This window comes from Pseudonaja textilis, chromosome 2 (assembly GCF_049901715.1).
Source record: "Pseudonaja textilis isolate UNSWEBS1 chromosome 2, rPseTex1.2, whole genome shotgun sequence".
NCBI lineage: Eukaryota > Metazoa > Chordata > Lepidosauria > Squamata > Elapidae > Pseudonaja > Pseudonaja textilis.
Window position 1 is genome coordinate 156,332,021 of NC_141991.1, and position 22,796 is coordinate 156,354,816.

General features: G+C 44.0%; 1 protein-coding gene across 37 annotated transcripts in view; it reads left to right on the forward strand.

Annotated features, from left to right (window-relative positions):
* SUPT20H (SPT20 homolog, SAGA complex component) overlaps positions 1–22,796 on the forward strand; it is a 54,559-nt gene that overhangs the window by 15,681 nt on the left and 16,082 nt on the right. For 24 of the 37 annotated variants that reach the window (XM_026713198.2, XM_087926098.1, XM_087926110.1 and 21 more), the window contains 8 exons: positions 5,707–5,846; positions 6,500–6,656; positions 6,747–6,803; positions 7,325–7,396; positions 11,265–11,413; positions 15,951–15,983; positions 16,895–17,012; positions 22,123–22,231. In XM_026713198.2, coding sequence (XP_026568983.1) covers positions 5,707–5,846; positions 6,500–6,656; positions 6,747–6,803; positions 7,325–7,396; positions 11,265–11,413; positions 15,951–15,983; positions 16,895–17,012; positions 22,123–22,231 — 835 coding nt within the window. Of the gene's footprint in view, positions 1–4,973; positions 5,022–5,706; positions 5,847–6,499; positions 6,657–6,746; positions 6,804–7,324; positions 7,397–11,264; positions 11,414–15,950; positions 15,984–16,894; positions 17,013–22,122; positions 22,232–22,796 lie in introns of all 37 variants that reach the window. The other 13 variants (XM_087926088.1, XM_087926091.1, XM_087926108.1 and 10 more) reach the window with 1 other exon arrangement.

Genomic DNA, 22,796 nt, shown 5'->3' on the forward strand with positions numbered 1-22,796 from the left:
GAGAGATAATTGCTTAGTCTTACAACCATAAAAACAAAACAAAAATAAAGTACAGAATCTAATTCCAGGGTAAAATAGATTAAAGAAAATACAGTAATAAAATACATGTGTGGTAAACACAGAGTCAACAGTCAGATAAGCGCATTACCTTTACAGCATGCTCCAATCTGTTCACTATAATGGGTTCTTAATTGCCTTAACTATAACTTTAGCAGTTCTGCTCCCAATCTATAGATTAGAATTCAGGAGGAAATAGGACAATCTGATTAAAATCCCAGTGGGCTGTTCCTTCAAGTAAGGATATTAAGTATCTAAGCCCAAGAGGGTACATGGCTAATAGTCAAATAAAATGTGAGCAATACCCTTGATGGCTGGGGCATCATCTATACCAGCGGTCGCCAACCAGTGGGCCATAGAAAAAATTTGATGGGCCACAGAAGAAATGGCCCCCCCAAAGCAATTAATCTGGGCTGCACAGTTCTCGCGCCTCCTGGCTCTCTGAGGGATCCCGGAGTCAGGTCCCTGAGATGCATGCGCCAACCAGCTCCCACACACAGCAGCAGCAACAACAGTCCCCACCCCCAGTGCCCACTGTCAACTCTTCTCCATTAGTTCTCTACCTTTGAATTGCTCCCGGCTCTCTTTCCTTCCCCCTCGCCCCCCACGTGCAGGCAGGCAAGGAAAGGGAGCCGGAGCCATGTGCAGCTCTCAGCTCTTCCAGCCCTCGCTGCCTCTCCCAACATCTAATCCTTGGAGATGCAGGCAAAGTCACCAGAGCAGTAGCACCCTGAGTTGCCTTAGCATGCTCGGTTAGTTAAGAATCGCCCTGCCCAGAGAAGGAGGTGCTGCTGGAGGAGAAGGAGGAGGAGGCAGTACAGGAGAAGCAAGCAACTCGGGGCGCTACAACTGGGGCGGCTTTGCCTGCACCTCCGAGGCTTTGATGTTGGGAGAAGCAGTGAGAGCTGGGATAGCTGAGAACTGCACATGGCTCAGTCTCCCTTTCCTTGCCTTCCTGCATGTGGGGGGAGGGGGAAGGAAAGAGGGAGAGCCAGGAGCAATTCAAAGCTAGAGAATTAACGGGGAAGAGCTGACAGCGGGCACTGGGGGAGGGGACTGTTGTTGTTGCCGCCGTGTGTTTGAGCTCGTTGGCATGTGCATCTCAGGGACCTGACTCCAGGGTACCTCGAAGAGCTGGGAGGTGTGATTTCAAAGGACTCCTGGAACACAGTAGATTGGTGTTTAGTAGGTCTCCGTGAAAGAGTGAGCTTTGTTTCATCTCCTTTCCTCCTCTGGTAATGCGAGAGATGCTTTCTCCCCCCCTTCCCCACCCCCAAATAATCACTGGCTGTGGCTGGGTTTGGCAGCGAAGTGCTAAAGCGAGCGAAGTGCCCCCAGGGACACCTTTCCTTGCCTGTCTCCAGGTGAGCTCCCCCCCCCAGCTTTTCCTCGGCTGCAGATCTGAGTCAATCCTCCATCTGGGATCTGAAAGGAGCTCCCACTTTCTCCCCCTCCCCTCCCGCAATTAATCACCAAAGCGGCAGTCCTTCTGCAGGCAGATGCCTGCTGAGAAGCCCCTGGAGTGGCAGCCAAGGGGCGTTGCCCCCCAAGGAAAGCAAAGCCTTCTGCCTCTGCTCCTCCCAGTGGCAGTTGCCCCAAGGCAACCCCCAGACACCCCCACCCCCCACCTACTCTTCTGTCTCTTTGGAAAGTGCCAGGTAGGGGGAGGCTTCCAGCCCAGAAAGTTTTATTTTGTTATCGTTAAGCATTTACATTTTTGTTATAATTAAGTGCGTGTGTGTGTTTGTGTGTGTGTCTGTGTCTGTGTATCATGTATGTATGTGCGTGTGTGTGTATGTATGTATGCATGTGTGTGTGTATACCATGTTTCTCACAAAATAAGGCTGGGCTTTTTTTTTTTGAACCCCGAAAAAACGGCTAGGACATCTTTTCGAGGTAAATTAATTTCTCCCCCCTGCCCCGCACACCAGTGCCCTCTCCAACAACAGTGTCTGAGTCGCTCCCGCTTTTCCCCATCCCCGTAACAACAGGAAAAAAAAGATTTTGAGGTACCTGGGAGCACCACGCACTGTGTTTTGGTTTAATCCCGAGCAGCTGGGTGGGCATGAGAAGAGCCGAGCAAGCGTCTCTGCTGCTGCTACCCTTGGTGCTCCAGCCTCGGGCTCTGCAAGTTTGCAAAAGTCCCAGTGCGCAGCACATTCCTGCATTCCAAGCGCCCAGGCCAAGCCGCAGCTGTCCCTCTCTCGCCAGCGCCGTCTCCAATAACAGCAGCAGCAGTGGCGGGAACCGTGGAAGTTACGGAGGCGGCTCCCTCACCCGAGAAGCAACTAAAACACTTCCACGGTTCCCGCCACTGCTGCCGCTGTTATTGGAGACTGCACTGGCGAGAGAGGGACAGCTGCGGCTTGGCCTGGGCGCTTGGAATGCAGGAACGGGCTGCACACTGGGACTTTTGCAAACTTGCAGAGCCCGAGGCTGGATAAACAAGGGTAGCTGCAGCAGACACGCTCGCTCGGCTCTTCTTGCGCCCACCCAGCTGATCAGGATTAAACCAAAACACAGTGCGCAGCGCTCCCAGGTACCTCAAAATCTTTTTTTTCCTGTTATTACGGGGACAGGGGAAAAGCGGGAGCGACTCAGACGCTGTTGTTGGAGACGGCACTGGCGAGAGAGGCACCAGCACCGGTGGGAACCATGGAAGCTACAGAGGCCTGAGAAGCAGCTGAAACGCTGCCGGACATCCACACCGACGCCGCCCACCTGCTGACCCGGGTAAGGGAGGGGTAAGGGAGCCCTCCGTGCTCCACCATGGTGTTAGGAGCGGCTGATGGTGAGGTGTAGCTGCCCATGATGTACTCCTAATGGCAAGTTCCCCCCGCCTTCCCCCCCAATTTCGCATGTTTTAAACTATGCCTAAATTTGGGGGGAGGGGCTTAATTTCATTTTATGCCTAGAAAACATGCTGGGTCTTCATATATATATATATACATACATATATATATATATATATACATACATACATACATACATATATACACTGCTCAAAAAAATAAAGGGAACACTTAAACAACACAATGTAACTCCAAGTCAATCACACTTCTGTGAAATCAAACTGTCCACTTAGGTAGCAACACTGATTGACAATCAATTTCACATGCTGTTGTGCAAATGGAATAGGCAACAGGTGGAAAGCATAGACAGTTAGCAAGACATCCCCAATAAAGGAGTGGTTCTGCAGGAGGTGAGCACAGACCACTTCTCAGTTCCTATGCTTTCTGGCTGATGGTTTGGTCACTTTTGAATGCTGGTGGTGCGTTCACTCTAGTGGTAACATGAGACGGAGTCTACAACCCACACAAGTGGCTCAGGTAGTGCAGCTCATCCAGGATGGCACATCAATGCAAGCTGTAGCAAGAAGGTTTGCTGTGTCTGTCAGCGTAGTGTCCAGAGCATGGAGGCGCTACCAGGAGACAGGCCAGTACATCCGGAGACGTGGAGGAGGCCGTAGGAGGACAACAACCCAGCATCAGGAGCGCTACCTCTGCCTTTGTGCAAGGAGGGACAGGAGGAGCACTGCCAGAGCCCTGCAAAATGACCTCCAGTGGGCTACAAATGTGTATGTGGCTGCTCAAACGGTCAGAAATAGACTCCATGAGGGTGGTATGAAGGCCCGACGTCCGCAGGTGGGGGTTGTGCTTACAGCCCAACACTGTGCAGGACATATGGCATTTGCCAGAGAACACTGGCAAATTTGCCACTGGCACCCTGTGCTCTTCACAGATGAAAGCTGGTTCACACTGAGCACACGTGACAGACGTGACGGGGTCTGGAGATGCCGTGGAGAACGTTCTGCTGCCTGCAGCATCCTCCAGCATGACTGGTTTGGTAGTGGGTCAGTAATGGTGTGGGGTGGCATTTCTTTAGGGGGCCACACAGCCCTCCATGTGCTCGCCAGAGGTAGCCTGATTGCCATTAGGTACCGAGGTGAGCTCCTCAGACCCCTTGTGAGGCCATATGCTGGTGCGGTTGGCCCTGGGTTCCTCCTAATGCAAGACGATGCTAGACCTCATACGGCTGGAGTGTGTCAGCTGTTCCTGCAAGACGAAGGCATTGATGCTATGGACTGGCCCGCCCGTTCTCCAGACCTGAATTCAATTGAGCACATCTGGGACATTATGTCTCGTTCCATCTACCAACACCACGTTGTACCACAGACTGTCCAGGAGTTGAGGGATGCTTTAGCCCAGATGTGGGAGGAGATCCCTCAGGAGACCATCCGCAACCTCATCAGGAGCATGCCCAGGCGTTGTAGGGAGGTCATACAGGCACGTGGAGGCCACACACACTACTGAGCCTCATTTTGACTTGTTTTAAGGACATTACATCACAGTTGGATCAGCCTGTAGTGTTTTTTTACACTTTAATTTTGAGTGTAACTCCAAATCCAGACCTCTATGGGTTGCTAAATTTGATTTCCATTGATAATTTTTGTGTGATTTTGTTGTCAGCACATTCAACTATGTAATGAACAAAGTATTTAATAAGAATATTTCATTCATTCAGATCTAGGATGTCTTATTTTTGTGTTCCCTTTATTTTTTTGAGCAGTGTATATATATAATTTATATTTAACATAAAAAAATTATGTTAAATATATTAGCTTTTTAAAAAAATTCATATTAGTGGTCCTCAGGATTTAAAAGTAAGAGTTTGGTGGTCCCTGCGATCCAAAAGGTTGGCGACCCCTGATCTATACACATCCTCCCATGATATACTATAGCAGGTGGTAGAAACACCCATATTTGACCTTGGTTTTTATTTACTAATTATAACATTGGGCAAAATTGAGACAGTTTCCCATGTGAATTGAAAATATATCTATTTCCCTCTCCTCCTAGTTGCATCTTTTACATGCCATATTTTATGTTATTCTAGGAGATCTTTTGATCTTTCAGGATAACATTTGGGGAAACAATGAAAAGAGAGGCTGCAAGGAGAAAAAAGTAGGAAAACCATGATCAATAAGTACACTTCATAGAGTCCCACTTGTTAAGTGATATGATGGATGGAAAACAGTGGTTGTGTATGTGCTGCAATTCTTCTATGTGTCCCATATATTTCCATGCAGACATTGTGTTAAGCAATATTTTATTTAACAATTCTTAGTTGAAAAACCCATCAATAAATTAATGTTCTAAAAGAATAAATAATCATTACTTGTATGATCAATTTCTAGTTTGCTTTCCTTTTCTCTGGTTAAGACATGATAGTAATAGATGTTAATATTTGACAGCAATTGTAGCTAGAAGTTGAGCAATTTTTCATTTGCTGTACTTCTTTATTTTGTTTAACTAAAATATGAATATTATTAAATGTGTTACTAAAATAATATTAAATATAAATTTATCTACTTCTAAAATGGCAGTACTATACAGTCTTGAAAATTGTTGGAAGATAAAAATAAAAAACCAATAGGTTCAAAGGGAAAAGTTGTCTATTAATATTCACACGTACAGTATGTTTAACTTACCTTAGCATATTGAAAAGAATGAAACTAATCATTGTTGTCTACATAAATATTGAAAATGAAAAATATTGATCTCAATGAACTTACTCATAAAAATGTGCATATAAATGTAGCATTAAATAATTATCGCCCTTTTAGAATCTTCTGCATTTGTGTTTTAGGAAGACAAACTTCTATTAGAAAGTCAACTTATACTGGCAACAGCAGAACCCCTGTGTCTAGATCCATCAGTTGCTGTTACATGCACAGCAAACCGGCTTTTGTATAATAAGCAGAAAATGAATACTCACCCAATGAAACGGTACTGGAGAATATTAATCTTTAGAGAATCTTTGCAAAAATCTGCTTTATATTATACTGGGGAAAAAATTGATTACATTCAAGTTAGATAATTTTTAAAACCTATACGGTAACTTAGAACACTGAATGCAAATATACTTCAGGAAAAAAATTTGGATGAAGTCCAATACAATTGTAAACTTATATTAGTTAATACACATTTTTTTTCCTCTTCTGTTCAGTCGTATCCAATTCTTGGAGACTGTCCGGACTAGTCCCTGCAGTTTTCTTGACAAGATTTTTCAGTAGTCACTTGCCATTGCCTCTCTAGGGCTGAGAGAAAGTGACTGGCAAAAAAAAGCGATAGCTCATCCAGTTATCTTTGTGTCTAAGGCAAGACTAGAACTCACGGTCTCCAGGTTTCTAGCCTGGTATCTTAACCACTACACAAAAAGAATTGTAAATATATTATATTTACAAAATTAAGTACAAATATGTTTTACAAATTGAAGATACAAGCTTCAAATTGACTTAATTTCCTTGACGTAAAAGGAATTGCACAGCAGATTTATAACTAGATTATTTAATCATGATTTGGTAAATGCTTATAAATGCTTGTACAAATGTATTCCAGAATATAACTTTTCTTTATATGAATCTTGCAATATCTTATAGATGTTTCAAGAGATATTCCAGGCCATCTCTGAATTACCAGCAGGAGGTGTCTCAAAGTACCATTCCACCACAGTTCAAGCTATTTGATTATTTACAAAAAAGAAAGGAAAGGAAAGGAAGCCAACAGTATGATCTCAAAATTTCCAAAGCTGGAAATGTATGCTTATTTTAAGAAGCTTTTAAAATAATACATTTGTGAAATGTATTTATCTTGATGGCCATTTATATATGTTTGTCCTTCTTTTAGTGTGTTGATATGTGGAAACAGAACCCCTGCTATTTGACTGCACCATCTGAAGTAGACGTAAGTTTACAGATTTACTAAGCTTTCCTTCTATCATCTAAGCTGGTGGAGGTGTTTCGGTGAAATCCTAAGCCTGCGTGCAGTTTTGTGACAATTTAATTTATTCCAATTAAAACATTGCCTAATTATGTAGTTATTTAAAATGTTGAATATTTTTTAATATTTAGAAATGAAGAATTCTTTAGATGATGTCAGTAAATTTGTTGTGACAGTTTTTCTGGGAATGTTTTATCCCCCTATTTCTAAACATGTATGTCATTACAAGTAATTTTAAAAAATCCTCATTAGACATAATCAACTGGTTAATCCAGGGTAGATAGTCTTTTGGGTTGAAAGACCCAACTAGAACAGAGTTGCATGTCTGTCAGGCTCCAGAAGGGATTGAACAGTATTGATTAGATTTCTTTAAATAAGCTGTATGATATTTTTTAAAAAAATAATTATTATTTATTAACTTTATACCTTATTCAAGTGTTGCTTTTATTCACTTGCAGTTTAATTTGGTTTTCTTATTTATCAAGGTGGAAAAATATGCTAAAGTGGAAAAATCTATCAAACCTGATGACTCACAACCAAGCGTCTGGCCAATTCATGTGAGTAGTAGTAAAATTTTAATTTCCAAGAACTATTTTCTTTTAGAAAAAATAGAAATGCAATGTAATTAATAATTTGTTCATGATTGCATTTAGGTGACTAAATAAATATTCTAAAGATCATTTTCAATTATTCATTAAAATTGAAAACTGATCGTGTGAATTCTTCAAGTGTGCAACTTCTTAGCAATAGAATGTAATTGTGTATGAGCTGCTGAATATTTGAATAAACCAGTTTATTGTGTTCAGAATTCTATTGCCTCTGAACTATACATACAGTACAGTCAAAGATCAATTGTCTAACGGTGATAATTCCTATGAACAGCCTTATGTTTGAATAAAAAATAATAAAAATAATTTAAAAGATAAAAGAAGATAAAAAACATTTAAAAAGTACAGGTAATCCTGGGCAGGGGTGGGATTCAGCCAGTTCAGTCCAATTTGTTACGAGTTTGTGCAGTTCCGGAAACCAGCAAATCACGCCAGTGACTGGCCCCTCCCTGCCTGCCCTGTCCCTCCCTGCCCAGTCACTCCTTATCTTGCCTGTGTGTCATTGCTGCCTGCCTTTTGCAGCAGCCCACCTTTTGCAGCGGCCCTGCTTGATCTGATCTCCCTGGGTGAGTGAGGCTCTGCAAGCCCCTGTTGCCTACCTGCTGCCGCCACCGCCAACCCCAGTTGAGTCCTGACTCCTGGGTCGCCCGCCCGCCATTGCTGCCTGCCTTTGCGATCAGTGAGTGAGGCTCTGCAAGCAAGCCCCAGTCGCTTACCTGCTGCTGCTCGCCTTTCTTCCCCCACCCACTTGCCTTTTGCGACCACCGCCATAAACAGGTCATCGGAGAACATGTAGAGTGGCTCCATGTGGTCTCCAGGTCAGCGGCTGCTTCTCTCCCCTGCTACTCTTGCAGGGAGAGCAAGAGTGTCTTTTGCAGCACAGCGAAATTTAGCTTTGGGTCCTGCAAGTCCCCCTTCCATCAAGAAAAGGCTTCGGGCAGCAGAGAAGCAGCCAGGTTGAATCCTGTTTCTCTCTGCTTCTTGGAGCCATTTCCTGATGGAAGGGGGACTTACTGGACCCAAAGCAGCAACTCCCAGTTGCTAAAGTAAATTTTGCTATACTGGACAAGATGGTTTCCCAGGGCCCTACTGGAGCACTGCCGCCGCCATTCTGGATGGATCAATAAGTTCTTGCTTTGCTCCCCAGGAAGGGCTCCATCGCTGTGAGATATGTTTGTGTATGAGGCTGAGAAGGAGGAGAGAAGCAGCCAGGTTGAATGCTGTTATCGCAGCTGCAGAGAGAAATCTCCTGAGCTGCAGGAAGCAGGTGAAGATGTTGCAAGTGGGGAGGCTCAACCCCCCTCTGGAGCCTCAACGTGCTCACCACCCCTCTGACACCTGCCAAGCCTCCTCCCACTGCGCTTTGTTTCCTTCTCATGAGAAGTGCTTGCTGCCTTTCTGACACCCACCAAGCCTCCCACCACGCTTGGCTTCCTTCTCACGAGAAGCATTATTTTGGGGGAGACTGCGGGATTGCCCCACCTCCTTGCCAGCCATCTGGTTTTCAGTACTGGCTCATCAGCCTCCGGAGGTCAGATTCCCACCACCCGGCACCAGTTCAGAGGTTCTTTCCCCCACCCTCCAGGGCGGAGAGAGAGAGGGAGGGAGGGAGGGAAAGAGAGAGATAATGAGAGGGAGAAAGAAAGAGAGGGAGAAAGAAAGAGAGATGAGAGAGAGAGGGAGAGAAGAGTGAGATGAGAGAGAGAAACATGAGAAAGAGAGAGGGAGAAAGAAAAAGATGAGAAAGAGGGAGAAAAAGAGATGAGAGAGAAAGATGCGAAAGATAAGAAAGAGAGAGGGAGAAAGAAACGGACACACACAGAGTGAGATACCTGTTTAAAAGAAAATAGAAAAATGGCTCTGAATGTTTAGGGTTGCAGACCCCTGGGTTAGGTAAGCACCACAGTCGTTAAGTGAATCTTGTCATTAAGTGAACACTGTAGTTGTTAAACTGTGTGTGCACGCATGGCTGTCAAAACTCCCAAAACAGGTCAAGTAACTCTGGGGAGGTCACTCGTAAATTAGAACATTTGCTAAGCAACTGGCCATTAAGTGAGGACCACTTGTATTTAATTTGCCAATCACATGGCCACCTAGCCACACCCACCCCAGTCACATGACCACCTAGCCACGCCCACCAAGCCCACAGAACCGGTTGTTAAAAAATTTGAATCCCACCCCTGATCCCTATGTTATGAGTGTTCCCTTAGCAAACATTTGAAGGTATGTGATAGGTGCACCCTAGCATTTACGAACAAGTCCCAAAATTACAAGTGTTGCATCACCATGGCAGTCATTTGCTCTTACGAATGATTGTAGAGGCTCAGCAATATTTGCCCTGCCTTCCCCCCGCTTCCAGGTCTTCACAGGCACTTTGCCTGTGGAGACTTACTTATTATGCAAAGATCCTTCTGTTGCAGTTTCTTTGCCTGCTTCATTGCTTCAGGCTTTTGATGCATTTGCAGAAAACAGAGACCTAACGTTCCGCGAGATCAGTAGTGCTAGATCTTGTGCAACTGATCTCATGTGTTCTTGCACTTTAGGCCTCTATTCTCTGCAAATTGACGCCTGGTCCTTCAGGCCTTCCCTCCATTTGCCGTTTTCTTGCCGAAGCCTGCAGGGAGATTGTGTTCCTGTTGGCTTTGCAAAAATCCTTTGTCAGCACCAGCGGAGCTTGGGAGGAGTGGGCACTTCCCTCAGAAACTCTGTTCCTACTGGCAAAAGCTTTTTGCCAAAGGGCTGCTGAAGCCTACAGGGATGCAATCCTTAAGTGCTTTGCCGACAAAAAAGGAGACTGGAGGGGCTTGGGTCTCTCCGGGCTTCTTTTCTCGTAGCCGAAGGCCACCTCAAGTGCTTCGATGGCAAGAAAGGAGACACAGAAGGACACGGGTGGCCCTCTGTGCCTCCTTTTTTTATTGCCAAAGGCTTCCTCAAGCCCTTTGTTGATGAGAAAGGAGGGAGCGGGAAAAGAAACAGGCTTTACCCTTTCTTGTTTTGAATTTCCTATCCAAATATAATTGGATTTTTTAGCTTGTAACCAAAGGTATCTGGGATCAGACTGCCCCTTGTTCTGTCCTGGACAGGACATTTTATGGTGATAAGTTTTCTTCCAGATAAATAATTGTGTCAGGATTCTGGCAGTTACCCCAATTAGACTCCATAAGCTCAAAGGCAGCACCCCACTCTCCAATAGTCCTGGTGCCATCCCTGCATCACACGCAAGCCCCTCGCCCAAGTCCTTGGCTATCAGAGACCTCTGCCATCCACACCTGCTGCCACGGAACCACAACATTTGCTGAACTTCATGTTATGCACCAGTTATGCTCTTATCTGGATAGGGAGACTCTCTGTTTGGTTACTTATGTCATCTCCCATTTGGACTACTGTAATGTGCTGTGCCTGCGGCTACTCTAAAAAAGTATCTGGAAGCTTCAGTCAGTTTAAACCACATGGTTTTTGTGCAGGTCTAGATTTGTACATCTCTTGAGGAAACTACACTCACTGTTGATTTGCTTCCAAGTTTAGTTCAAGGTCTTGGTTGTAATCTTTAAAGCCCTACATGGTGTGGGGTAGGGTTATCTTGGAAGAGGACATAAGAGAATACACACATAACAGGATGTTGGATTTAGTTTTTTACATAGCACCGTAATCCTATCCATTGCCAAATTAAACATGTCATCCAAACACAGTTTATGAAGATTCTTGTATTCTTAAGAGTCCCAAAATTTGCTGTTCTCTGTACAACTGTAAAACAGGCCAAGTACACCGTAAATATGTTGTTTAATAGTTGTTATAAGTGTTTTTTTCTATTTCATAGGAAATGAAAGATGATTATGTCTTTGAATGTGAAAGTGGCAATCATTTTCAGAAGACAAAATTGACAATTTTTCAGTCACTTGGAAATCCATTGTACTATGGTAAAATACAAACTCTTAAGAATGATGAGGATAATGAAAGTCCATCACAGTAAGTGGCATTAATCTTTCAGTTTTAGAAAAAGCATTGATGTTAACTTTATACCATTTTTTGCTAATAAGAGCTGAAAGAACTTTGTATGTCCAGCAGGTAAAGAAAGGGCTTCTAAAATGTAGTGTCCTTTATTACTGTGCAGATTATTGGGGAAAAAAATCTAAACATAGACAGTGTTTGAACATAATAATGTAGTTTGTGTATAAATACCAATGAAGTATGTGATTAGTTGAATGAGCTTAGGTGACCTTTGACTCATATATTGCCTTCCAGAATGAAGATTGCTTCCATTGCATTAAACCACCCCTGTTTTACTGCAGGGGTGGGTATCTTTTTCACCTTGTGGATCACAACAGATGAGATATGTGCATGCATATCTATATACATGCCAGCATTTGCATTTATATAGTATCACAGAATAGTGGAATTACAAAGTTGGAAGGAACCATTTAATCGCCAAGCTCAATTACCATATCAGTGTTGAAATCCAATTCAAAGCTGCACAGACCGTTGTCTGCCTTGAACATATGCATAGATTTGGAATCCACCATCTTCCTGATTAATTCATTCCATGGTTGAACAGCACTTACTATTATGACCCTCTTTCTAGCATTGAATTAGAATCTGCTTTCCAATAACTAAAATCCATTATTCCTTGTGTGGGACTCTGGAACAAGAAATAACAGGTCTTAACCTTTTCTTCTTCTGGATAATTTGAAGAATGCTCACATACTTCCATCTCAGTCATTTTGATTCAAGCCTAAAAATATCCGACTTCTTCAGTGTTTCTTTATAGATCTTATTTTTCAGTTCCCTGATAACTTTTGCTGCCAAACTTTTTCTGTTTGTTTTTAAGTGTGGTATCTAGAACTGAATACAGAGGTTGGGTTTGAGCTGATAGAATACTAGTGGCCCTCATTTAGAGACTAATTGGTTCTGGCAATTTGGTCTTTAAGCAAAGTGGGCAACTACAGTAAATAAACATTTGATACAGAGTGAAAAACATTGTAAAGATCACTGGTTATTGCAATCACATTCAGATAAATTAATGTACATGCCCTGTGCCTAACACTTTCTTTCCCCTTTTGCTCCCTTGCAGAACATAGGTTACTTAAACAAGCTTTTTTTCCTGAGCTCCTTTTTCCACAGCTCAAAACTTCCCTCAAAAATGCTAACCTCCTTAACAAGCTTAGCTCTGTTACCTTAATTAGTTGTTTAGTACCCTCCAGTTCCCTGACATTACTGCCTGAAACTGACTAGATCTTAATCAATTTCATACTGAACATTTTTGTTAATCAGGCATAGGAAATTTCATTATAAATGCACATTTGTGTTGGAAATTGAGTTTTTTTATTACCATTTATTTGCGAAGATTCACTGCTTACACGAGGACTATCTGTAAAGTAAATAAAAAAGCACTTTCTGTTATTTGGAAAATACATTTCTGTTCATGCATCTTAAAATTGCATTTGCCCTTTTGGCAGTTAATCTTATTGTATCAGGTTTGAAGTCAATTATTGTTCAATATTTTTTCACAAGTGAAGTTATCAGTGCATTTGGTTTTTATGTCTCAAATGGAGAACTTTGCAGCTGCTTCTGTTATATTTTATTCTGTTCCTCTCAGCCCATCAAAATAGTTTTGAAGTTTATTTTGTCTTCTGTGATATTGGCTACACCATCCAATATTTCCTCAACAATTTTATGAGCATTTCTTCCACTTCTTCACCTAAATATGAGAGTGAAACAGGGGTGTCAAACTCAAGGCCCATGGGCCCAATCCGACCCAAGATCAGACCGAATCCAGCCAACATGGCCATCCTGGAAACTGTAAGGGTCCGGCCCATGTCACTTTGGCCCGGCCCCTGCCATCTTGGCAGGCTTGTGCATGCACAGGCCCAGTTCTCTGTCACTGTGTGCAGAGCAGCTAAAGTAATCTGTGGGACTACGGTAAAAAAATAGTTCAGACCTTCCAACCTTGAGAGAACTTTTTTTTTTTTTTTGTGAGAAGTTGGAAGGTCTGAACTATTTTTTTACCGTAGTCCCACAGACTACTTTAGTTGCTCTGCATGACGCGGCAGCAAAAGGAGCTGGAATGGTTAGTGAAGGGATGTGGCTGCCCTGGGTGGCAGGGGAGTATGTATGTGAAAGTTCACGATTCCTGCTTTAGTTGGAGCATTCAAGCTGATAACAGCAGTGGGGGGAGGGGAAGAGCCACCTGAGCAGCTGTTTTTCTCCTCGTCCTCCCCACTGAAGCAGCGCAGGCTCTGCGGGATAGCTGGGCCTCTCATTTTTCCCCTGCCGCAGTGAACACCAGCTTCAGTCAAGGGCATTTAAGCTGCTGCTGGTGGTATCCACCTAATAATTGCCCCCTCCCTAACCAGCCAGCTTGCACCACCTCCCTGCCTGGCCAGCTGGCTCCTCCTCCTTCTCCTCTTTCTCCTCCTCGTCTTTCCCTCTCTTTCCAGCCCAAGCAGCAGGCTCCACAGGACAGGGTCTCATGCCTGCCCCAGTGCAACGAACTCCGGCAGGCTGGATACGGGCGTGAAGGGCCTGGTCCCGCAGTGCTTCCTTGCTCAGTTGAAGGCTTTGTTCAGCCTTCAAACAGTAAGGCCAGCCGTGGAATCGGAATTGGCTGGGTGCAGGAACCAACGCCATCCGTGGCCCTGGTACGCTGCTCACTTACATGGCCAGCCTTACTGATGGACAGCAGAACAAAGCAAAATGAAGCAAGAAAAAACAGCCCAGCAGAGCCCAACTAGATGAGTCCAAGTGCTGCATTCCAGTGCCACAAAGGCTTCCAATCAAGCCTTTGTGCTTGGCTGTAGTGAAACCCTGATGTTTGAAACACCATGGAGGAAGCTTAGTGATCTATCCACTGGTGACATTTTGTAAAAAATGAAGCCTTGTTTATGGGCTAATTCTCTGTCCCAATCAGCTGGCAGTCAAGATTGCAGACCTCTCCTAGCTCTTGCTAGACTTTGGGGAAACGAACCTGCCACATGAACAGATGGCAGCTCTAGAACCAGCTTCCCCAAATCTTCTTGCTTTACCACTTCCCTAAAAAACTCACATTTTTTCCCAATAAAGGAAACAGAAAAGCTGAGGGGGTGGGAAGGCTTGTGGATTTTTCTCCCCCCCCTTCCAATTAGACTTTGAAACTAAACTCTTCACTTCTGCCCTTCAATCTTGATTCCTTTTAACCACTTAATTTACTAATTTACTGGGTGCCTGGAAAGGAAGTGACAAAATCTGCAAGTTACTTACAGTGATGACTGACTGGAAGGCTAAAAATAGAGGAGAAAAGGATTTTAATTGTTTTTAAAGGTGGTGGGGAGTATAAAGGAATCAAAGAAATCCCTTCTGGAGGTTGTTTGTGTGGAGAGGTAAAGAAAAATACTTTGCAAAGCTACCAAGAACTCAACACATGAAGCAAATGGCTCAGCAGAAGCTAAGTCCTAAAGAGAGTCAGGCAAGTAGCAAAAAGCTTTCCAAGGATGGTTTCCAAGTCTTTTGCTGCTTGTCTTGACTCCCTTTATGAACCAGCTTATGCTGTGACTGTTTGCTGCACGCGCTAAGCCATCTTTAATTTTGCAGTTTTCCTTCTACACAAACAACCACCAGAAGGATTTTCTTTGTTTCCTTTAACAGCTGGGCTGGTTTTGGCTTTGCGAGGTTTTTTTTACTGCTTGACTGACTCTTTTTTGAACTCAGCTGGGTGGTGAGCCTCCTCCAGCCAAAGGCACCCCATGCTCCACTTAACAATCCACCTGGTATTTAATAACTGCATCAGGGAGACCGGGGAGTAGGCATCATTAAGGCCATTGCGCTTAACAGCCTTCATCACTTATGACAGTAATGGACAGGTTCCACTATGGCTGTAGGTCGAAGACTACCTATATACTATGATTTCTGAAAATATCCACTGTACATATTTCTGAAAATTGCAGTTATGTTTTTAAAAAACACTATTATCTGGTAAAATCTTCTTTAGCCCCCCCTACATTTCTACCCTTTGGCAGAACAAGAACTTTCCACACATCGTTGCTATGTATGTTCAGTTGGAAAGGTAGAGCATAATAAATAAAGTCAGGATGGATGATGTATAGCAGAAGCAAGTTCATGATGAAGGGAGAGTAGAGGTATCAATGGAAATACTTGGAAAATATTTGTTTGGCAAAAACTAATTTAAGGAGTGGGGTGATTGCCATCCAGGTTTTGGGGCATAAAAGTGTAAAAGAATCCTGCTGAATCAGATCACTGAATCAGACCATTAGTCCAGCATCCTTTTCCAGCAATGACTTGTGAAATATCTCTGAACCCTATCTGGACATGCACTGTTGATTCTTTGTAATAGTTGATATAGTTTAGTTTGAGAGAAAGAAATCAGCCAGTGAACTATCAGAGATGAAATACTGCTTGAAGTTGGGTTTCCATGTTAAGCAAACATCATGTATGTTCAGCTCAGTTGATGTGACATATATAATCTATATTGTATATTTACTTAACTTTAATTAGTGTATTATATTGTTTACAGTTTTCTTATTGGCTCAAAGTCAGAAGCAGAAAGGTAAGTACCCGATTACTATTTGCACAATTCTACAGGTAGCTGGGTTTGCCCTTGCAAAAACTCCTCAGATTCGCCTTATGTTTTCTTCATTCTTTTCCTTGGAAATGAAGTTTGTCTTTGTGACCTTTGTGTAGAATATACCTTTCTCACCCATCAAATGCATACATTGTCAGAATAGGATAGTGTGTCTTTTATTCTGTGTTTTGTTGTGGAGTTAACACTGTGTATTGGGGTGAAAGGTTAGGATCAGAGGTGGTATTCAGCAGGTTCTGACCAGTTCCAGAGAACCAGTAGCAGAAATTTTGAGTAGTTTGGAGAACTGGCAAATATCACCTCTGATTAGAGATTTTACAGTATCCTTCCCCTGCCACACCCACCAAGCCACATCCACAGAACTGGTAGTAAAAAAATTTGAATCCCACCACTGGTTAGGATGTTGTCAACTAGTGTGGCATGGAATGTTTTGCAGAAAATTTAGCGAAGGAACTGAACTGTAGTTCTAAAAAATAGGTATAATCTTTTATATTTATTGATTAAATTGCACATTCTGTATTTCAAAATGTCTTATTTCTTCCTTAATTACTTCAATTTATTATCCATGCTTTTCTTGTCATTATATAATTACAACAGAAACTCAGGAACTATTCTTGGAATCCACTCAAACGCTTAACTCAGAATAAAGAAAAGTGCTGAATTAGAATTTGTTTCTAAAATATGATTGTGTAGAAAAATAGAATATCTTCCATAGGGAATATTTTTAGTAAGCTTAAATACACTATTTTCATTCAGTTCTTTAATGTATAAAAATTAATAGCCAGCAGAAATATAAAATAAGCAGGCCTTTGCTATTGTTCATTATCTAGATAGAAATTCTGCAGTTTCATGAAAGACATATTAATCTCATTTTATAGAGTAGTCAACCAATACCAAGAGCTGGTTCAAAATGAAGCTAAATGTCCTGTGAAGATTTTTCATAACTCAAGTGGATCAATCCATGTCAGTCAACTTTCTTCTGGAAAGGAACTAGAAGTAAGTTATTTTTAGGTATTAGAGGATAACTTTGTACTCTTAAAACTATCAGTTTAATTTAAGCCCTGTCTAAAAAAACATGCAAATTCACTTTTGATTAGTGATTTAATTAATAACAACTTTCGCCTATTTATTCTTTATAGATGAATTGCATTATTATTATCTGGTACTAGTATGTAACTAATTAAGAACTCCATGTTATCAATTAAATCATAATAGCAATAGCACTTACTGTATATATGGCTCCATAGTGCTTACAGTAGGGGTCGCCAACCTTTTGGACCTCAGGGATCACCAAACTCATAATTTTAAATCCCACGGACCACTAATATAAATCCAGCATGCCGCTCGCTGAAGCGCCTGGACTCCCAGTGACAGGATGTGGTCCTTCAGGTACTTAGCTTTGCAATCTTAAATACTCAAAGAGTTATTTGGACCCATTTCCCACAGAAAACAAAACACCAAGATCTCTCATCTCTCTCTGTCTCTCATCTCTCTCTCTTTCCCTCCCTCCCTTTTCCCCCTTCTCTCCCCCTATCTCTCTCTGTCCCCAGAGGTGGGGATAGGCTTAAAGGAACCTCTGAACTGGTGCTGGGTGGGGAAAATCTGATGTCCGGAGGCCGACGAGCCACATGCTGAAGACCAGATGGCTGGCGGGGAGGTGGGGTAATGGGTGATATGGGCAACAGATGGACTGATACGCGGGGAGATCACAGCATCGGAGCCCTTCCCAGGTGTACACTGGCCTGTGAGGGGGTGGGGGTGGGGGGAAAGGAACTTCGGAACTGGTGTTGCCTCCTGCCTCTGCGTATCAAGGTCAAGCGGCTGCCAGCGATGCCCTCAGGTGAAGATGTTGCGAGGGGGAGGCTCAACCCGAGGTGGTATTCAACTGGTTCTTACTGGTTTGGGTAAACTGGTAGCGGTGATTTGGCATGAGTCATCGAACCGGTGGCTACCCCTGGCTGGCCATGCCCCCGACCCAGTCACCCACTTGCCTCGGTTGCTCTCCTAGCTTTTTCTAGACGTAGCAGCGTGATGCAGCTCGGGTGGATGTCCCAGGGCTGCTGCACATGTGCACTGTGTGTGCATCCACTACACATGCAGTGCACATGTGCAACAGCCCCAGGACACCTGCCCGCCTGCTCGTCCTTCCAGAGCATGTACCTTGCCCAGCGGATGTGCCTTGCCTGGCCCGGTCAGCCATCAGGTGGGTGGGCGGATGTCCCAGGGCTTCTCGCCCCCCTTTTTACGAGATGCCTGCAACTGCTGCATACTTTTTTTGGTGCGGCTGCAGTCCAGCAGCTGCGCCGAAAAAAGCACGCCCTGTTCTATGTGCCAGGCCCGGCAAATCCGAGCAGCCGGCGCATAGAACAGGGCTGCGCCAGACCATTGGAGAAGCGGAGCGGAGCTGGAGATCAGTAGCTGCCTCTTTCACAGCGCAAGAAGCCTACCCGAATCGGCCAGCTGGTCTCCTCCTCCTTTGCCTGTTTGTTTTGTATGGCTGAGGGGTAGACCAGTCAGCCAGTTGGGGGAGGATTTTTGCCCGAAAGAAGCTGCTGGAGACCGAAAAAGGGTCGCTTCCAGCAGCTGCCCCTTTGGCTGGCTGGTCTCCTCCCCCTCAGCCATACAAAACAAACAGGCAGAGAAAGAGGAGACCAGCTGGCTGATTCAGGGAGGATTTCTGTGCTGTGAAAGAGGCGGCTACTGATCTCTGCTTCTTTTGCTCCACTTCTCCAACGGTCCAGCGCAGCCCTGTTCTATGCTGCAGCTGCACTGAAAAAACCACACAGCAGCTGCAGGCATCTTGTGACAAGGGGAGCGAGAAGCCCCGGGACATGTGGTCACTTGCTGGCTGGCCAAGCCAGACTGGAAGAGGCACATCCGTCAGGAGAAGGAAGAAAGTGTGCTCTGGGATGACGAGTACTTTGGCCCTGAGCCAGTGCAGTTCTTTACTTGGGCAGCCAGACGGCTGCAGCAGCGCCCACAGCAGCAATGGGCAGTGCCACAACAACGAGATACAGTAAGATTTCGCGGTTCAAATTTATCTCTGAGGGACTTCTGGCAAAAAACAAAACAAAAACCACCCCAAAACAAAACCCATTCAGCAGGCCGACTACCTACTCAGCAGGTAGTCGTGATCTTTAGTTGGGCTTTTTTTTTTGTCAGCCCAAGAGCAGAGGGGCGGGAAGGTATGTAGGAAATCACCCTGTCTCTGCAGCATTGGTTATGTGATTGCATGGGCATGGCCAACTCGACGTCAGTCGCAAAGGTGCAGCACCACCTTGCCGAGTTGGCCATGTCCACCCAGTCACATGACCACCAAGCCACACCCACCAAACAAGCCACGGCCACAGAACCAGTAGTAAAAAAAAATTGAATTCCACCACTGCTCCACCACCCCCCCTCAGGAGCTTCTTTTCCTCCTTGCAAGGGGGAAGCTGAACCCCGTCCCCTCAGGAGCTTCTCTTCCTCCTGGCCAGAAGTGTTCACACGCAAAGCGCTCACCACCCCTCTGGTACCTGACAAGCCTCCTCCTACATGCTGGGTGTGTGAACACTTTTGGCGAGGAGGAAGAGAGGGTCGAGCCTCCCCCTCGCAACATCTTCACCTGAGTGCATTGCTGGCAGCCACTTCCTATGGCTCAGAAGGTCCTCTCTCTTCCCACTGCTGCTCGGCCTCCTTGATGATCTCAGGCAGCAGGCAGCATCCAGGACACGGGTTTTCTAGGGAGACTGTAGGATTGCCCACCTCCCCGCCAGTCATCTGGTGTTCAGCATGATGTGGCCCACCAAAATTTTCTCACGGACCATCAATGGACCACGGCCAGTTGGCAACCACTGCTTTACAGCACTCTCTGAGTAGTTTACAGCATCAGTATATTACCACCAACAATCTGGATCCTTATTTTAGGGATCTGAAGGACTGAGCTGTGGTGGCGCAGTGGTTAGAATGCAGTATTGCAGGGTGACCTTGCTGACTACTAGCAATTCAATTCTCACCAGCTCAAGGCTGACTTCCATCCTTCCGAGGTCAATAAAATGAGGACCCAGATTGTTGGGGGAAATACGCTGACTAAACTGCTTAGAGAGTGCTATAAAACACTATGAAGTGATATATAAGTCTAAGCACTATTGTTATTGTTATGGAAGGCTCAATCAACATTGAGCCAATCAGGATCAAACTCCTGGCTATGGACAGAGTTAACCTGCAATGCTGCATTCTAACAACTGCGCCACCATGGGTCCATATCATAAACTAAGAATTTGCTTTCATGGAATACAAAAAGATGATATTATTGTTTATTTTGCTCTCCTTCAAGTGGAGAGAAGCAAAATGAAAGCATGGCTATCTACATCAGTCTGAAGGTCATTCACAATAGGCCACTCCCACCAACACTGACAGGGCATGCCACTAGGATATAAATTGAGAGTAAATCCCACTTCTTACTAGCATTGATGATGATACCTAGTTTAGGTAATGAGATGTTTGCAAGAAAACAGCCAAGCTCAGAGTGCATTAAGGATCCCACATTTCAATCCTGAGTTACAAATATTCTCTTTTATGGGTTATTCACAATAAGCCAGAATTTTCCAGAATTCCTAATTACTGTGATGTGCAGATAAAGTCAGTACTTTTTTAATTGTCTAGAAAAGGTATGAAAAAACAGTTTGTCTGATGGTCATAGATCGGAATATAATATAGGGAGTCTTCAACTTGTGATTGTTTGTTCAGCAACCATCCAAAATTTCGATGGCACTGAACTTAACCACCTGTATCTGAAGTTAATGTTGCAGCAGATTCCCATGGTCATGTGAACAAAATTTGGCTTGCCCTTTTAAGTGACACAGGGATGCTACAGCATCTCCCACCTTTCCTTTGCCCCCATCCTGCTCCACTAGAACCCTTGGGCCTACCACTACCTGGCTGAGTCCCTACAGGCCTTGGGCTCCCTACTGTAGGAAATCCATAGGGTGGATCAGTCAGTTCTCCTTCCCAAAAGCGATGTGTGCAATATGTAAATAGACTGAGCCATGATGGGGAGAGGATGGTGGGAAGCCGGTCCAAGGCGTGAGAATCCAGCAGAGTGGGAGACAGGTCCAATACCTGCAAGGACCCAATAGGGCAGGAGGCAAGGCCAAAGCTTGTGTGGAAGTAGGAGCAAGGATGTGGGGGACCCAGTAGGATGGGAAGCAGAGTACAGGATGCCTCGGGGGGGAGGTTCTGGGATGTTGGGGAGCTGCAGTATGGGCCTGGGCCTGCGCCTGCGCCAAACTTCGTAAAACTTCCCTCACCCTCTGAGGCACCCCATGCTCTGCTTAATAACCATAGTGAGGATGCTTTGGTTACAAAGCCAGGTCTCCTCATAAGGAGATGGAGAGGGCCTCCCGCTTACCCACACATGTCGCCATCCCACACACACCATGAGCAACCTGGCCAAGGAGAGTGAGCACAGCAGCAATGGGAGCTGGCCATGCCCACCATGGCCATGCCTACCCCGGCCACACCCACCCCAGCCCACAATCCTGATGTGGCCCTCAATGAAATTGAGTGTGACACTCTTGTTCTAGGAGTTAGTTGATTAAAACAATTGGGATAGTTTTAAAGATGAACTGGGTGGATTCTGTTTATTTTTTTCTTTTAGCAACTTCGGAAAATAAGTTCATATTCAATTTTTGATAAAAATAACAATATGACAATCTGTATCTTAACTCATTTAATATCATCAGATTCATTATTAAATGCTTCAGAATTGAATTAATTGCACAGAATTAAGCTTTTTAAAAATATACTGGAAGATCACTCGGTATGGATCTGAACTAAATTCTAAGCTCAGAGCTCAACGTTTAAATGATGATAAAATGTGAGATGAAAGTGTTTTGCAGTATGGAGACATGGTTCTTGGTTTGACTGATTTGATTAAAAAGACCTTATTCTGAAAAAGCGAGCTCTTTTTAGGAATATAATAAATAACTCAGGAAAACTCTTTCTACTAATAATGTTTATTCCCATTCCTTAGAAAATGTAAATATGCTGATTTTGACTGGCATATCAGTTTCCATATTTGATTGTTAGATTTCTTCTGACTCCAAGGGTGTATGCTTGCTTTTAGCAGACTGAGGGTGTATCGGGTTATATTCAGTCTTCAGTGTTGGGAAAAGGTGTGAAACACAGACCACCTCCCATCAAGCTACCTTCAAGTTCAGCAAGCAGTTCTTCAGGTAAATATAATTTCAAAACACCTTCCTTTTGGGTTGAGAAAATACTTGTGAGATAAGTTGTGCTTTACTTGTTTAGATTTGCTAGTGAATCTTTCAGGGAATGTAAACATATATTTATAATCTTATTGGTAGTATGGGCAACTGCAAATAAGTTACTCAGAGGACATTCCCCTTACATTATAATAATACGCTCTCTCCAATATCCTGTCACTCACCTGATTGATGAGGAGACTAGAAACTAGGAAAAAACAGGACTCCATAACTTCCTTCTAGAGAGCTGTAGCAGACAATTTCTTATAGTTGTAATATTGCTTGGAAGGAGGGGGAAAAGACACATTCAGTTTCTTCCAGTAGGAATAATAAAATTGCAATCTAAAGAAGTTACCATATTTTTTGGAGTATAAGACTCTCCGAAGTATAAGGCGCAGCTAGCTTTTGGGGAGGAAAAAATAAGAATAATAATCTGCCTCCCAGCAATTTGCCTCCTTGCAGCAGTCTCTTTCAGCTTCAGCACAGCCTGATTAGCACAAGCGGCTGATTGTTGGGTGGATTGGCTCCTGTTAGA